This window comes from Psittacula echo (genome assembly GCF_963264785.1).
Source record: "Psittacula echo genome assembly, chromosome: 2".
Taxonomy (NCBI): domain Eukaryota; kingdom Metazoa; phylum Chordata; class Aves; order Psittaciformes; family Psittacidae; genus Psittacula; species Psittacula echo.
In genome coordinates, this window is record NC_137737.1 from 105,600,734 (window position 1) to 105,618,951 (window position 18,218).

Consider the following 18,218-nt stretch of genomic DNA (forward strand, 5'->3'; position numbering starts at 1 on the left):
GATGAAGAGGTAGCTTTGCTATGTGGTTTTTTATTGGTTTTCATGGTTTATTTTTTCCCTTAATTATTCTCTGTCAAGGACACATCCCTTTTACTGCAGAACATGCTTGTTTCTACAAGGCTTCTTCTTAGATAAGAATGTAAGACTTATCTGATGTGGTTAAAATAACCTAAAGTTCAATATTTATGTAATTAAAAGCAAGGCAATAAGAGTTGGGAAGACACTTCAAATATTATAAAATATGTATTTCTTTTCCAATGTTGGTTTTTTTTCTTTTGAGTGTGCAAAGAAATTAATTTCAAAAAGAATGCTCAGTATTTGAAAGTACAAGTAGGGTTTTTTTGCAACTATAACAAGCTTCGCTTGTTTTTGCAGTCAGAAGTCAGCCAAGGTGCATGGCTGTGCCTCCTTCTGCAAGTGACATGTTTTGAAATAAGCAAGCTAACTGTTAGAAAGGACAGCCAAACCCTAGGGAAGAAGAATTGTTTCTGAATTTAGTTTATTAGCAAGAGAGGGTCTCTCTTGCTCTGCATCTTTGGGTTCTTATCTTGTGCTGAGGTCTGTGTTGTTCATCCTTTTCAGAAGCAAGGACTCATTCCTATCCCCTCCAAGGATATATGTATTTTAAGACTGGAGCAAGAGGTCAGCCTTTAGATTGTACTAGAATCTTCACAGTCTCTTAATTAAAAATAATGAAGATTACTTTTCATATGTATTCCTATGAGTTCAGGACCTAAGATTTCAGGAAAACCACCAGTGATTACAAGATACATAATAATTCACTACAGTTGTCCATTCTAAATTTTCATATGGAGACTGAGATCTTTTTAGCAGGTAGGAGTGCAAATGGACCAGCAAAGCAGAGACATGATGAAAAAATATGCTGTAACATCCTACATGATTTGGTCAGCTATGGCTTTGATCCAGGATTTTTTTATTTTCTTTAGAAGAGATTCCTGGCCAGCTCAGTGGGCTTTGCATCAGCCTCAGATCTCCATCAGCAAAATAGAATTGGTAATTCCTAGTGTCGAAAGGGTGAGAGAATATATGTAACATGGACTGTGAGTCAACTACTATGCTGCAGCTACTACAGCACGACTGCTGTCCCCATGGTGTAGACTCAGTGCAGTTTGGGATATATGAAGTGTCCTGAATGCTTGACAAAGTGGTGGTTTTACTCCTGTCGCTGCCTTTGGCAAGAAATGTGTAGAACCAAATGTCTTTCACCCAAGTCTCTAAGCAGTCAGGGCGTATATACCTATATACAGGGCTTATGTCAAAGCCACTGACTCTAGGTAATTCAATTTCTCGTAATTACCATACTGGAGACAGTTTCCAGGAATGGAGTGTGCATAGAGGAAAAGGACTAAAAAGGGCACCACCACTAGATTTTAGATTGAATATAAGGAAGAAATTCTTTACTGTAAGGGTGGTGAGGCACTGGAATGGGTTGCCCAGGGAGTTGTGAATGCTCCATCCCTGGTGGTGTTCAAGGCCAGGCTGGACGAAGCCTTGGGTGGCATGGTTTAGTGTGAGGTGTCCCTGCCCATGGCAGGGGGGTTGGAACTAGATGATCTTAAGGTCCTTTCCAACCCTGACTATTCTATGGTTCTGTGATTCACTAGAACTAGAGGGAATTGAGGAAAAACCAGCACCTTTTAAGTTCTGATTTCTGGATATCTGTTCTGCTTGAATAAGCAAGGATATATATTTGAATCAAAATTACGGTATCTTTATTTTTAAACAATTAATAAATTGTGGGTTAAATAATTTTGTTCATACCTATCTCATGTTTTAAGTATTAATATTCATGTAACTGATATGCTTGATAAGACAACTGCAATGTAGATTCAATGGCTATACATTTTAAGAAAAAAATGTTAAGCATACTTGCTTAGAAGAAGAGGAGGAAGAATTTTTCTGTAGGCCTTTTTCATGCAATCAGTTTCAAGACCTGATTTCCCTGACAAAGGTACTACAAATAAGGAGTACGGCATACATGAAGGAATAGAATAGGTTTCCATACACTGAGATCTAATGAAAGCAAAATGAGATGGTTAGAAGTTGTTGGGATTTATTCATTGGGAGTGAAGTTTAAAAGCTTATTATGTTTAGTAATGCAGTTTGTTTGATTATGCAGCTGGAAATCTGTTGGTTTGGATAGGAATAAAAAGTCATGCTTCAGGACAAAACATGAAAGCAAATTATTATTATGCCTACTGCGAGAAGTTTCAGCACTTAGCATAAAAACAAACAAGCTTCCCACACACATACATTTTAAAGCTCTATACATGAACTGTAAAGTACTGCCAAGGAAAAGTTCATGTTTTTATTTTAGTTGATGTATTTTAATTGGATTTTAAGGTGCTTATGAATAAAACTGCCTTACGTTAATATATTGTCTCTCATTCAGTACATATGCAAACATCTCAACTGTTTAATAATGACATTGATAGGCATTACTGAAAAATTGATAGAGAAACAACTTCTTTTCTGCATTATTTTCCCCTTCATTTTGTGTGTGTCAGTGAGATTTGGTTTCTGATTTGAGAGTAATTCCCCACCATTTTCTGTTGCCTTTTCATAAAATTGTTTTCTCTTTTATACTGTTTGAAAATTTCATTATTTCTACTGTTTTTCTGGAAATGCTCTGATTTTTCAAGCAGTACCCTGATTGTAATGGCTGTTTTATATGCTTGTATGAAGGTCTGAGGGAAAGGGGAAGAAAGAAGGTCATCTGTCCTGCTGTCATTCTCTGTTGGACATGCCAAGCATCCTGGTACAAAACCAACTATCTTCTCTTTTCTGCTGAACAGAAGTAGTAGTTCCATTAATGATCCTCCAGCCCTAAGGAGGGCCTGGGAAGCATGGTAGACAACCATGCAAAATGACGTTACAGGGGTGCAGCTCTTTGCTATCAGTTGTTCAGGACTAAGTTATTTAATAATGTAAAGGGTGGTTCCACATCTTAATGCACTGTTAGCTAAACAACTACAGGTAGCCCTGTGAATATGTACAGCCACTCCCCTTCTCCTTCAATTATCCAATTTTATCATGTTTCCCCATCTATGCCTCTACTCTGCTTCTGAAGCTAGTTTTCTTACCCAGATACCTCCATTCTGATATTTCCTACCCAGATATAGATTAGAACATCCTTCATGTTGCTGCTCTACTCTAAAATCCAGGTGTGTGAGCAGCACAGATGAGACCCGCTGAATGCACACAGAACTGTTGCCTTGTTGTAAAGCAGAGAACTGTAGAAAATGTTGCTGCTGAAAGGCTAACTAGTGGTTCTGCTAAATGTTGCAGGTGTTGATATTTCATGTAAAAGAATGGGAAATATATAAATTGTAGGAATTCACCCTTGCTTGTGAATAATCCTATTGATGTTCCTATGAATAGTCAAAGAACGAGAGCTAGCAAATTCAGATTACTGCATATTTATATTATTGATTCCTCCATTATTCCACTAAGAAACAATGGAGCACAGTTTCTTTGAAACTAAGAGAGAATGCAGAATTGGTTTTCACTTAATTAGCTCTTTTGAAACAAGCCTCTTTGAGAAGCAGGATGTTGTTAGTCCACTGTGTAAAGACAGTGTAACAATACACCTAACACATATCCCAGAAACAGCTGTATACAGGGGGATGCAGTGACGGGGGGGAAGGTGTATTTGAGGAGTAGAAAAATAGTTTAATAGATTTAATAGTTAACAGCTTTCAAGAATGAGAATTTACACGTACATTGTAAAGAAGTCTGCACTAGCACATAACCTTAGTCACTGAAAAGTTAATGTCAAAATGTCCAGTGGAAATACCTGTATCTCACAAAAACATAGGCTAACATCTGTTTGAAGTCAGGATCTTATTCTGTACTTAGAAGGCTAATAAAGAGAAAGAATAGGGTTCACTGAGCATGAAAATACAGGATTTGGCTTAAAAAATTAAATGCAGTCAGTAATGTATACTGCTTTCCATTTCTTAATGCTGGTTAAATGCTTTCAAAAGTGTTTGTAAATGCGTTAAATGTTTGTAAGGCTTGTCTCCCTAAAGATAGTATCATAGAAATGTAACAGGATACAAATTATCTTCACCTTCAGTTGTTTCTGTCACTGGAAAAGGTTCAAGTTTATAAGTGAGACAGTTCAGTGAGGCGTTAGTCTTGCAGTTGCTGCCTGTTTGAATTTTGTCAAGATTCTCTTCACTGCTTAAATTCAGTCTTAATAGGGTGGAAAAGTAATTAAGACTCTTCAAGTATCTGTGAAATGTAAGATTTTAAGAAAGAAAATTAATTGCAGTGTTCAGCACCTCAGAACAATCAGTACGTGGAGGAAATGGTGTCAGGACAGATACTCTGTTTAGAAGAAAATAGAGGAGGAGAGTTCTTTGCTGTGCACCAGTTTCATACTGAGCGTTGTTGAATTGCTCAAGTTTGTTTTGTATTTCTAAAAACAGCTACAGCATATGAAATGGGGCTGCAGCATTTCCCAAACACAGTCTACCCACATAAGTCTTTAAACTTTGCTTTCACACTGACTTAAGTTTTGACTCAGTAGAGGATTTGCAAACATTTCTTAGTCCATTCCTATTTGACCTTTAAGCATACGTGTAAATAATTTGCTCAAGGCCTTTAGTGCTCAGAGTTGGCAAAGCAAAAGGTAGTTGATGATGATGGAGAATGTATGATACAGACAACTGGGCACTTCTTTAAGGATCAAGATATTATGCAAAGCACTGTTTTCAATCCTTGCCTCATCTAATTCCCATTGCAGTTTCAGCTTTAATCTCAGTAGCTGCGTTGTTTTTTAGTTTTTACACTTCTGAAAGAGGGAACCAACCAAGGCCACTATTTCATCAAATTGTACTTGTTATTGCTAAATGCAATAGCTTTGCTGCTGCATTTGGGTTTTCATATTGAAAGGAAAATCTGGAAAGAAAGAATACATTTGTTAAAGTCATTTTATGGGGAGGATCGCTTAAGCCATTAAATTCTGAACTTGTGTCAGTAGAGAACTACGTAGTTTTTCTCTTGTCCTCCTCAAAGTGATGAAGCATATGACCAAAACAATGAATACCAGTGCAAGGAGAAAGCCTTACCAGATTGCTGAAGAACACTTAAATAATGAGGTAGATGTGCTTGACACCAGCAAACTAGCAATTTGCCTCAATTTCCACAAAACCTGACTTTTCCTTGAGGTGTGTAAAATTAATTGGACATTCCTCAGCACTTGCAAATAATAGAAGTTACAAAGCTTCTGCAGGTAGCTCTCTGGGAGGAGTAACTTTCTGTGAATACTTCCTGTATTTTTTGTGGATTTATTTTGTGGATTAATAGCTAACCCTGCTCCCACCCCTTTTGTCTTATTGCAGTCATACCTCACTAGTATTCCCCTAAAGTCCTTTATCAGACTCATGAGCTAGTCCTTGGCCCACTGCAGTTACAAGAGGTTTCGCCAGGGGCAAATCTCTTCCTGGAAGGTTTGGGAGAGCAGCTGTGAACTGGTTGGGAGCAGGCGAGCTGGCAGCAGGTGTTGTGAGACCTGCCTCAAAACTTGCGCTGTGCCCAAGTACCATGTTCTATGTACAAGGTGCGGTCCTAGCAGGCAGAAACATCTTAGAAACTTGTGTGGAAACACTTCTTATTCCTCTGAACAGTCCATCCCTTAATGTTATTCTGGATAATAAAGTGAAGCAGAATGCTCAGTTGATATTTACAGATAAATAGGTATTGTCTTGGTAGGATTTTTCAGGTAAGGCAGATGGCTCCTTGAAGTTCATATGCGTAAGAATGAAAGGATATATATTTTTTTAAAAAAAGGCTATTCACAAGGTTCAGTTTATCTGCACAGAGATAAAAGTCTTTCAAAAAATAAGGCATCTCAAGCTGAGTTTTGTTTTTGAACCTGTTGCAGTACCATACTGCAAAGGATAAGGCAGATACCTGGTCTAGTTGCATGTTCAGTCTTACCTCACTCTGCTGGTTAAAGTAATTTCTTCTTGTTGCTTAAGAGAAAGTACGTCTTTTAAGTCTATGTTAATATTCCAAGGTTTTCAAAACACTTAACAAGCCTGGCATTTGCAGGCTGGTAATATGTTTTGCATAATATCAATAGCTTATCTTTGTGGCCCCTGGGAGAAAGAAACCCTTTTCTTCTTTGTGGTGCATTCATGTGGGTCCTTTGACCAAGATGACTGCAAGTGGAAATGCTTTTTGTCTTTTGAAATATTAATTCCAGCAGGCCAGGTGTTTTAGTGAAGCTTCCATTGTGCATCTAGCCAAAAAGGTTTTGCAAAACCTATGTGAATTTTAGTGGGTGAGTCAGTTGTATATTTGGTAATTTTATGGAATATATTCAAACAGATGCAAGAAATGCTGTTTGATCTCTTCAAATGGTTAAATTGTGATTTCTGTTAACACTGCTTTGGTTTGGTGCACTGTTTCCTAGTCAATTGAGGATGAATTTGGACAGAGGAGCTGGCAAGGCTGTGGTATTTACATAATGCCTTTTTTTTCTGTGAACCCTGAATGTGGATGGAAACACTCTAATCTTCTTAGTGATATAAGCAAAGATTGAATACTTTGGGTCAAGCTGGGGTTTTGATAGGCTCAGAGGAAAAAGATAAATAAAAATCCCAGCTCTTCACAGTCATTGCAAATGGCAGTACTTACAGACTGAGCTAGTTAATGTTTCAGTAGTTGATAATATATTTTTGATATTTCACCATTTTACAAAGACCACATAATTTGTTTTCAACCATACTTTTTGAGACTTCTTGGAAACAGAACAAAGAGCCCTTATGTTAAGTTCTGGGCACTGTTTGCGTTCATTCCCCTTTGGGTGGTTTTGAGTTTTATCATGAAGGATGAAAGGGCGGTGTCAGAATGACCAGCATACAAAGGCATCATCTCCTCCATGAACTCTGAATGGCTGGAAAAGACTGCAGAGCTGATCTTAAACCTTCTTGCACCACAACTGCTATGACATGGTAATAAGAGGAGGAGTTCATTAGGTGGCTGTCCTTTCGTATCGCAATTATTAAAACATTCTGACTGTGCTTTCTGTGGTGTGCTACAGTAACATAGATTTTCAAATGCTGCTATCATAATATTGAAGATGTGATTCTGATTTTTAAGTGGATAAATATCCTGAACTCAGAAGTGACATTTCATACTTGATTTGCCTTGCCTGCCTAGAATTTTCAGTATTTTTTCATGTAGGAGTTAGTGCTTGTCAGGCACTCTGAACAGCATGCAAGAACAGTATTTAACAGTGAAGGGCAGAAATACAGTCTGTCTGTTGTATTTGCATTTTCCTTTTTCTTCAGGCTTACCTTCCCCAAACCAAAAATTTATACCATGTCACTTGACTTAATGTTACCACAAAGGGTTTTTGTATGTAATGCATCTTCACATAATTTAAGATCTCTCAGAGACTGATTTTTCAGAACATGAAAGCTAGTAGGAGCTGCTTGCCCTGTTTTAATATCTGCAGCCTGAGGTTTGCAAACTAAATGGTAAACTTTTTATGTGGTTGCTTTTGTAACTAAGTTCAGCAGCAGGTATTTAATTTTTTTTTGCTTTACTTCATGTTCAATAATAGAAAGAAGGTTATATCCATCCCCTGCTCGAACTTGCCAGTGCTGCACTTTATTAACTTTCTCAGTATTTGATGCAAATTGTTTCTAATTAACATGTTTTAAATGAAGGGGGGAAAAAAGCATTCTTAAAATCTGTGTGTGATCTGTAGAATAATAAAATTTTATTCTCAGCTTTGAGAACTTGTACCATTTTATGACCTTTTTGAAATTGCCATTGCTGTTATTCTTGCTGTTATTCTTACTGTTATTCTTGTAAGTGATGTATTTTAGAATTAAACCCTTTTTTATCAGTACTATAATTAATAACTAGTAATAGCTCACTGAAAACATAAGGTGGCAGGTATGGACAGGATTAGTTGTTGAGAGAAAGGAACACAAATTAACCATACTCAGAATTTGGTCTTTTAAATGTTCTGACTTTCTCACAAAGTCAACGGAAATATTTGATTGTATTTAATATTCAATTTAATTTCTATCTTTGTGTGTGTTGTCACGTGTGTGTAGCACACATTAGAGGTGCATCTGTTTCGGTATTTCTCCCATTACCAGCAAAGAGGATGGTATGATTTGTTGAAAAGGAAACAAAGGAAAGGAAAAAAAGAGGAGGGGAAAAAAAAAGGGGGGGAGGGTGGAAGGGTCAGAAAGGGAAAAAAAAAAAAGGTGGGATTTTTTTTTTTTTTTTTTTTTTTTTTTTTTATGTCAACTATGTCCTTGTGATTATCCAGAAATAAATCTGAAGAGTTTAAGAAGATTTTGGCCATCATCATAAACCAGTATAAAATTTGAAAGGGAGGGATAAAAGGCAGTTTTGTGAACATGTCTGCCTTGTGTTCCCTGTATCTAAGGAAAGTGTATAGGGAAGAAGGAAACATGCACACATATATAAACTTTACTCATATGTATTCATTTTTGATGGCAAAAATCAGGTATATATATATGTACAATAATCATAGCATGATATTGAAGGAGTCTAAATTGTGCTTGTAAAAATTTATCAAAGACATTGACCAAATCTGACCACTGAACTCTGTGTTGTTTTACTGATTTGAAGAAATAAAAGATAACAAGGGCCCTATAGCCTTGAAAAGCAATCTGTCAGTGAGATTGAGCTAATCTAAATCTAACTGCAATCAAAAGCAATTGTTCAGGCCTTCCTTCCTTTCCCTACTCCAGCAGTATATTCTCTTCGCTCGCTTTTGCCTGCATTGCTACGTGTGTGTCCATGCCATCAAGAATAATTATCTCCTGCTCCATTTCTTGCATGTTGTTAATTTTTGTCTGGGTGAGTAATCCTCTCTGAGTTAGGGCATGAACTCTGGTGCTAGCATAAGGGCATCAGTGGCTGCGTACAGCTGGAGGCCATAGGACTACACCTTTTAGTGGCAGTATGGATTTAAGTCAAATTGAAAGCAAATGGAAAAGCAGCCCATGCATTGTGCCCCTTGTAACCACAGTGTTTGCTGTAGTAGCAGGAGAGATTTAGACAAATATGCCACTGGGCTAATTAAGGGCTCTTCTAAAGAGGCCTTTGTCTCAGGCTTTAGTTCTGGAGATCTGAATGTAGCCACCTACTGCCTTGGGTTTTCCCTTGCACTTAGTTTTAGCTCAATAGCTATAAATATAGCTATATAGATAATAGATACTATAAAACCACCCTAACAAGACAGATTTTAAGGCCTTGGTTAAGATTTTGATTTATTTTAATATAAACACCAGTATGATATATGATACAGGTGCTCTAATTTTGACTTTTGAGGGGTTTTTATTAAAAAATGTTTAGGGAACAAATTATAGATGTTATTTTGTTCTGTCCATTTCCAGACAAGATTTTCATGACAAATACTTACTGGTGATGGATTTGACTTTTGGGAAATAGATATTACAACTATTAGTGTCAGTGCTGAGCTATTCTGCAATGGCAGAAGCTGGATATTCATGTTCCTGAAGCTGGATGTTGCTCATTCAGGTTCTTCGAACTGTAAAGGCTGGTTTCAGTGAAACTTCTCTTGTGAAAATGGGAGGTGCATGATTTACACTAAAAGCAGTGCTGGACTGACTGCTTAACAGTAGTTGTGAATGATTGTTAGTGATCTGAGTAGCCTTTCAGAGTTTTGCAGGTTCAGTGTGTATAAAAACATCTACTAGTGCTTCTTTGTTTCAGCTGTGCCTGTGTCTGGAAATGCTCATGAATGTCTGAGGTGAAGCAGCACGTCTGTGCTGCCATCAATCTTGCTGATTTTAAAAATCTTTGTACTGCTTGAAATAAATTAAACCAGAGTTTCAGCTTGACAATTACGTTTCATTTTTTCTCCTTGCTTCTCCTTCCATCCTGTCAGAAATTGGTTGGGATACAGTCCTCTTAGACATTCACAGGATGCTAAACAAAACTTACTGTTAAATCTGGTTTGGATTAAGAATATGTTCTCAGAATTTGAACCTGCAGGATTGCTTTTTTCCTTTTCAAAATTATGTCATCTTTCTGTGGGGCTCTGGGGTTTGTTTTTTTTTTTTGTGTGTTTTTTGGTTGGTTGGGTTTTGTGGGTTTGGGGTTTTTTTGAGGGTTTTGTTTATTTGGGTATTTTTTTAAATGAAAAGGCATTGCCTTGGTTTTCAGAGTTTTCCAGGATGTGGTCAACGAATCCCCTCACTGTCCTTATAGAACTTTTCTCATAAAACAAATGGGAGCAGAAGGTTTGGAAAATACACCACCACTTCTGCCTGAACTTAAATGACTCATGGATTTTTATACCCTAAATATTCTGTTGAACTCACTGTCATGCTTTCTAATGCTCTATAGCATTAATGAAAGCAATGGGACATTGTTTTGATATTGTGATTTATTTTTCTCTTCAGCTGTGTGCTGCCCACCTGCCAACGCGATCAGAGGCGCGGAACCACTATCAAGCAGTATGTCGGGCTCTGTTTGCTGAAACAATGGAACTGTACACTTTCTTGGCCAAAATTAAAAGTGCAAAAGAGGTAAGCAGTCTGAGAAGGTTTTCTGCTTTTGAGCTCATTACTGTGTGAATTAGGCTTACAAAATCACTTTTGTACCCAGACAGTAGTGAATGTCCGATTCTTGAGGAAATGATCTGTAGTGCTCAAGGAGAGCAGTTCTATAGCTGAGTTTTGTTTTTTTTTTCTTTTAGCCTGTAACTATTTATAGATGTCTTGATGTCTTGTGGAAATTGTTATTAATTGTGACTTGGGACTAAAGCAAATTTTTGTCTTGGAAGGTTACACAATGCATACACGCATCCATTCCTGCATGCCTGTATGCAATGTATTTGAGTCTAAAAGCTTCTCTGGTGCTTCAGGGGTGTTGTGAAGCATCAGAGCTTTGCCTGTTGATCCTCAGCTCTTTTTCATACCTTGTCTTTGACTGTGAATTATCTGAGATTCTTCTTGCTCATATTTTGTCCCAAGTCAGCAGCTTCCCTTAGCTTTGATGATTAGCTTGTTTGTCATCACATAGGCTTCATAGCAGAGCCATCTTCAAAAAAAGAAGCATTTCCACCTGTAGGTGAAGATGCTAATGTTCACTGCCTGCTTGGCTGTTAGTATGGACTGAAAGTCCATCCTATGAACCACTAAAATTAAATGGTCAGGATGAAGAATAGCTTTGAGAGTGGGCAGATGATTTTTAATGAAGATAATTTCGGTGATATGGCCTGCAGGTCTTTATGGCTCCATAAAGAATTGGTGAAGGGAAGGGCAGGAGGGGAAGCATACCTCTTGAAGCTCATTTCTTCACTGAAGCCAACTTGTCAAGTAACTACACTGTCCTAATTTTTCTTCTTAATAAAACCCTGACAGATTTTCTTTTCTTTTGTAAGCCAAGATCTACAGTACCTTTGAAAAGAAGGGTAAGATTTTACAGGCTCGTCTAAGAATTTTGCTGCTCAAAGATGCAGAGCTGTTCCACCCATGCACACATGCTCCCGTTGTTTTCCTTCAAATGGTTCTAAGAAACAAACACAGCAAATGCCAAAAAAACCAAAGCACTCATTCCTTGTCAGGTTAATGAGCTGAATCAGCTCCTTAAAGGGTCAGAGCAGCACAAGAAAGCTTTCACCCTTCCAGTCGTAGTGGAAGTTGCAGTACAGTCAGAGGCATGCAAGGGACTGGTGCTGTCTTTCCTTCCTCTTTGGGATGCATGTGTCCAAGGGGGAGAATCTGTCAGAGATGTTTTTCTGTTCCAGTAGTTCTTGAACACTTTGACCACAGTAAGTAGTAATAAGGCATCTCTGTTGTCAGTATCAAAGTAAAATACTGTGTTTAATAACCATTTAAAATTAAGCCTTAACATTTTTTTTTCATTATTTTAAAAGTAGAGGGGTGTTTTGAAGTTGCAAATTATTTCATCACCTTGTAATTGGATGTAAAAATGCAACAACATCTGATCACACCATAGAGCATACTATGAGTTAATCCCAAATGAAAGAAACCATTTGCCTTTCAAAGGCTATTAGGGATTGATTCAAAGCACATTTAGGTCAGAGGAAGTAATCCTTGTAGATGGAATTTTGGCCCTACTGAAAGCACTGAAACTTTTATTGCTGCGCCTAACCAAGGGCAGAATTTTGACCTTTTGATTTCATTTTACTCTGGATCAGTCCCCAGGTAGGCATGCAAGAAATGACCAAGAAAATTACCTTACTAAGAGCTTCTGGAATCTGAATACTTTGGGTTTATGATGTGCTTGATCCTTGCTTATAGCTTTTATGCAACTGTAGATTGGGAATGTATTTAATTTTGAAAATAATATGGTGTACAAAGAAAAAAATATGTATGAAGAAAATACAAGGTGGAATGCTGTAAATCTTGTTACACCATTTTAAAATGACTTCTGCAGTTGATACGTGAGGCAAACAGTAATCATATGATCACACTAGGTTTGTGCCAGTAAAAGCTGTGGTATTGTTTATATGCTCTTCTCTCTTGCAAATACACAGAAGAACCTTAATTCATGAGGAATATGGTTAAATACTATTCAAGTCAATAAATTTTTTTTCTTTTCCTTTTGTTATTGTCGTGAGTATCGGGTATAAAGGACAGAAACACTAAATACTTCAGTAAGAACTACTTTTTTGTCATGAATTTGTGGTGATAGCACTGGCAGATAGCTGAGTTACATACATCAACTCCAGTTGAAAAAAAAAACCCTTATACTGTGTCAGTAACACTAAAAAACTATTAGTTTCTTTCAAAACCTGACAGCTTTATTTGGAGATCTTTCTTTAGAATCCCTCAGACCTAGACCCAGTTATGGAAATACAACAGTTGTGGAAATGAGATCAAAATGAAATGAAAAACAAAACAAAAATTATTTAAAAAATCCTTGGGTGTCTGTTTCCCAGGTATATGAAGTTCCTGTTTCTTGCTCAGTGGGTGCTTAAACAGGCAGCTTCTCTGTAGTGGAAGAGAATCTTTATCTGCAGATACTCACTTGCTAGCAGTGGACCAACTATGACCTATCTTATGCTACAGCCCAGGACAGGTTTAGAAGGGAAATACACTGTGAAGGAGGCAGAAAAAATATTGCTGTGATGCTGTTTTCAATTTGGCACTGTAAAAACTTGTCAGGATTTTGAAAGTTGCAGGATTTCATGCGCCATAGGTCAGGAGGTAGGAGGGATAGGCCTGTAGAGCTGTAATATGTATTATTACTTTTATATATACTGAGTAGTCATGTCCTCTCCAGTCTGTTATGTGAACATCACTGTCATATAAAAATAGAGTGTAGATTCAGGAAGGGTTTTACTAGCATGTGTTCGAGTGAGTGTATTAATCAGAAATGATGAAGCAATGAGTGAGCTGCTCAGGTCATCTCAATGGATGTCAAATAAAATGTGTTAGGCAGTTTGTCACATACTTGATGCCATGTGATTATTTCCAGTCTGACTCCCTGTGTGTGAAAGGTCAGCAGTAAAACTGACTTGCAGACAGGGAGATGTACTTCCATTCTTAAAGAGAATGAAACGTTTAATGTAGTGGATGTGCAGGACAGGACTCAAGCCACAGCTGAGCAAGGTATGGTACTACTATTGCAGTAGTACAAAAAATGAAATAGAGTAAAAGTAGTAAGAATATGTGTTTCTGTGGAATAGCAACAGCAACTCCGAAGGTAGGGTTGAAATTTAGGTAACTAATTTGATCTAACTGTGCATCTTTTAGCAAGGTGGAATTTTTCTAGCAAGTTTACTGGCATGTTTTTTCAGCCTCCTGGCAGCATCTGTATGCTGCTCAGGCTCTACCATCTGCTGTCATCCAGAAGTGGTCTTTTAATGGGCCAAGACCTCTTCAGTCTGTATTCTGCTGTTTAAGCATTTGCAGTTGATGACAAAAATGGAGTACAGCTTCTTTCTCAGCTCAAGCAGTGAGTTTTTAAAATTGCAATAGGAAAATTCCACTAAAAGGGGAGGAAATGCATGTATATGTGGTGAAGGGGAAGATAGTTTAAATATCTGGACCTCATGTAAAAGAAAATATTAATCTTTCTTAGGATCATCCATAAGTCATTCAAATCACCTTTGATGGCATCTAGCCATAGACAGAACTCTAGGCACAAATAAGTGATGTCCGTGAGATAAAACAAATGTTCCTGCTGTGGAGTATCTGAAAAGGTCACACACATTGCTCAGAAACAGCATCAAGTGTGGCTGGGAGAAACAGTGACAGACTATGCAAGCATAGGAATGCAGAAATTGCTGCTCCAGATTGGACTGGGGATCCCCCTGGTTTAGTGTTTGCATTGCTTTCTTGAGGAGATATCTGCCCTACTCCTCTTTCAGCTCCCTGTTACTGCCCAGTCTTGCCTTCTGCTGGAGTTAGTGCTCCACATGTGCTTCATGGCTGAGTGAGCCATCAATGTGCCCTTGTCACAAAGATGCCTTGTGGTGTTAAGGGCTGCACTGGGAGAAATATTGCTAACAGGTTGAGTGAGGTGATCCTTCCCCCCTACTCAGTACTGGTGAGGCTACAGCTGAAGTGCTGGGTCCAGTTCTGGGCTCCCCAGTACAAGAGAGACATGAACATACTGGTAAGAGTCCAACGAAAGGTCACAAAGCTGATAAAGGGACTGGAGCATCTCACATATGAGGAGAGGCTGGGAGACTTGGGTCTGTTCATCCTAGAGAAGAGGGTTTCAGGGGTTGCATCAAAGTCTAAATACCTGAAAGGAGGGTGCAAAGAGGATGGGGCCAGGCTCTTTTCAGTGGTGCCCAGTGCCAGGACCTGAGGCAGTGAGCCCACGCTGAAACACCAGAGGTTCCCTCTGGACATAAGGGAACACTTTTTTACTGTGAGGGTAGCCGAGCACTGGCATGGGTTGCCCTGGATATAATCAGAAGCTCCCTGGACATGGACCTGTGCAACTGGTTCTGATCGGCCCTACCTGAGCAGGAAGGCTGGACCAGCTGACCTCCAAGGGTCACTTCTAACCTCAACCACTCTGTGGGTGGTACTAGTAAATAATGTTGCCAGCCTTTAGCAGTGTAGGCTGTGAGTGTAAACTCCACAACTAGCACAGCTGGTGCTAAAAGATGCCGTGTGATGCTGGCCAACATAAAACACAGGAAGTATCCAGTAGGCAGATATATCCTAATATGCCACAGTAAGTTTGACTCATAAATTTTTTAGACATTGATGTACAACCTAAAGCATCAAGATTAATATTACTTCCAAGCTAATTAAGACTTTGTATATTTTTATAATTGCCTATGTCTTCTGTTGCACTGAAAGTCCATATTCATCAAAAACTCATTCATCATTTCATTACCCACAGTATTCCTTGTAATTAAGTTTTTGGTAGAATACAGATAAAGCTCCCAATCTGTCATCTTTGTACTGTTCTTTTAAATCATGTCACCTTTCATTTCTATTCCTTCTGATGTAAAAACATAATTTTTTCAGTCTGGCTGGATCTATTTCCATCTCGTCTGTATGAAAATATAAATGTACAAATTCAAATTACATACATGAGTAGAAACAAATTTTCTTCCCTACTTTCATGCCATGCAAAGACTCAGTTGGAAAACAGTTAACTACTAAAGTCAAGTGTTACTTTCCATTTAACATGGCTATATTGGTGTATTATTTGTAGAAAATATGATAATAGAGGTAGTTAATAGGTACCTAAACAATGTTAATGGCTAACTTATTTTGGAAACACAGTCACTAGCCAAGTTACTTTTAATAGTCTCGTGGCTGTAAAAGCTGTTAAATACCCTGCTGCTTGGATTTTCAAAAAGCAGAGCTGCAGAAAGAAATTGATTCACAAATTTTTCTGTTCATAACTTCATAACTTTTGCCTACACTTCCAGGCTTCCAGTAACTCCACTTTTGCAAGTGTGGTGTTGTCAGGCTTGGAGCCCCATCATGATCTGTTTGATTCCTCAGCTTAGGAGCTTTAATAAAGAAAAGGCTGCTGTTTTGGTTTTGTGAGGGTTTAATTGTTTTTTTTTTCTTAAGTGATGCGGGTACTGTCACTCAAGTATTATATGCACTTGATTTGAGGGGTTTTTGCTTCTTTTTAAACAGTTACATTGAGCAGTATGATGATTATTGCAGAGCTGAGCAAAATGCATTAACCCATACCATTCACTATATATGAAGAACATCATCTGATACCCGCTCAAGAGGTTTTCAGGAACTGATTTAACTGACCTTGTTCCCACGCTTAAATGAGGTTTGGGTCTTTTCAAAGAACTAGAGTAATACTGCCAAACCCTTGGAATTTAAACCCAAGTTGGATAGCTGAAGATATAGAAAAGCAGTATTTCCCCAGTGTACAGGTTATATACTTTTTAATTGAACCTAGGGGTGCAAGAGTATTTTATTCATTTCTCAGCAGCATAAGAATTACGTGCATCAGCAAACAAATGATTCCTCATTACAAATATAAACTAGAAACTGCAACTGCAGTAGACCGTGTTCTGCAGTTGGGGAAAGATGAAGTCCAGGTCTGGATTCCCAAGAATACCATCTTCACTAAAATGTTGCATTTTAGAGAGCATTCTGTAGAAACGAGTCTTTGATGCTGTGCTGGCAAGTGCCTTACATAAATTCCCATCTGTCACCAGGCAAAGGAGGGCGCATCTCAAATGTGGGACACACAGCAGCAGCAAATCAGCTGCTTGCTTTTAATAGTGCAGCAAGACGTTTGAAGACATTTGGTATTTTTATTACTAGCTTTTGTCACAAAATGCAGGGGGGAGGGGATTAAATGGCTAAATGCTGTAATGGTTTAAAAAAAGCCAAAGCTGTTGAAACAGTCGCTTTGACACATCCAGCCCTTATTTCCTGAACAAACACCCAGGCTGTAATAGGTGAATCAGGCCTGTGGTATGGATCTGAGGTTCTGGAATCATTTAGAAAAACCCTTTTAAGGTGTTTCTGCTTTCTGACGTGGAAACCCACTTTCACCATGTATTTATTATGCTGTAAGAGCTTTTCTTAAGCCATTGTCCCAAGGGTAAGTACCAATGGCTACAGCAGCTGAGGTTACTTGCAGGTTTTGGATCACAGTTAAGGTCTGACAAAGTGTCTATTGCATTTTAAATGTGTTGGTTTCTATAATTTACGATTGAAACAGCTACTGAAACCCACTGGTGTTGGCTGAGAGTCCTAGAGGGAAATGGTAATATTTCATTTAGCCTAGAAGTTTAAACATAATCATTTGTCACAGTGAATTTATTAATTCCTAAGCAGCACCTGATGTGTGGACAAGATTACCTAAGCCTTCCTAAGCACTGGCTGCAAGGATAGAGCAATTGCTGTTTCTTTTTCTCCCCACTACTCCAGAGCTTTCTAATTTCTATAATTCTGAAAATTCCTTTCTTTTCTACTGTTCTCCACTAATTGCGTGGTGAGCTGTGGTTAGAGACCTGAGCCAGGTGCCAAGGACAGGAATGAACTATCCCTACAAAGTGGGTGTCTATGCTGGTATAAGGACAGCTGCTGAAGCACTCGGCACTAGGATGGGTTGTCAACAGAAGCTCAGGTTTGGCAGTAGCCTGTGCTCTTATCAGCTCCTTTGTACCATAAAACTACACTTTGAGAGACTTATCTCTTGGCTGGCAGGTTTTGCTTTTGCAACTTTCCAGTGTGTGATAGTCAGCATCACTTACACCCGCGCTTTCTCGAGTACGAACTCACCCTCTAGCTATGTTCCAGAAGAGTTAATTAGATGGTTACTTTATTTGGAAGATCTTTCAGCTGCTCAGGGTGCTCCCCACCCCTTCTTGTTTTCTGCTGTTAGGAAAAACACATTGTAATCTTTTTAGCTTCATGGAATATTTATGTCACTCAAAGGCATTAGCCTTTGGGCATAAACGAGCCCAGTAAACTGTATGGTAGGGAACATGGTCCCTGACATGGGTAATTGCCACCAATCTACTTGAACAGTTGAAGTATAGAATAAGCAGCTGGAACATGTGAGTTTTTTAAAAATTAATGTGTACCTTCCAGTATGGAAAGGAGGGACAAATCTGGCGGCTGTGAGTTCATTTACTGAAGTTGGCTTTTTGATTACAAAAAAGACAAGGAGAAAGTACCAGAATGAGTTAATATTTTGCAGTTTATCAATGAATGCTGGCAGTTTGCAAGTAAGCAAGTAGT

At 38.3% G+C, this 18,218-nt stretch overlaps 1 protein-coding gene across 1 annotated transcript in view; it reads left to right on the forward strand.

Moving 5' to 3' along the window:
* SPIRE1 (spire type actin nucleation factor 1) overlaps positions 1–18,218 on the forward strand; it is a gene marked incomplete at both ends in the record, with an annotated part of 129,541 nt that overhangs the window by 71,834 nt on the left and 39,489 nt on the right. Inside the window, one exon of the mRNA XM_080611008.1 lies at positions 10,452–10,577. Coding sequence (XP_080467134.1) covers positions 10,452–10,577 — 126 coding nt within the window. The remainder of the gene's footprint in view (positions 1–10,451; positions 10,578–18,218) is intronic.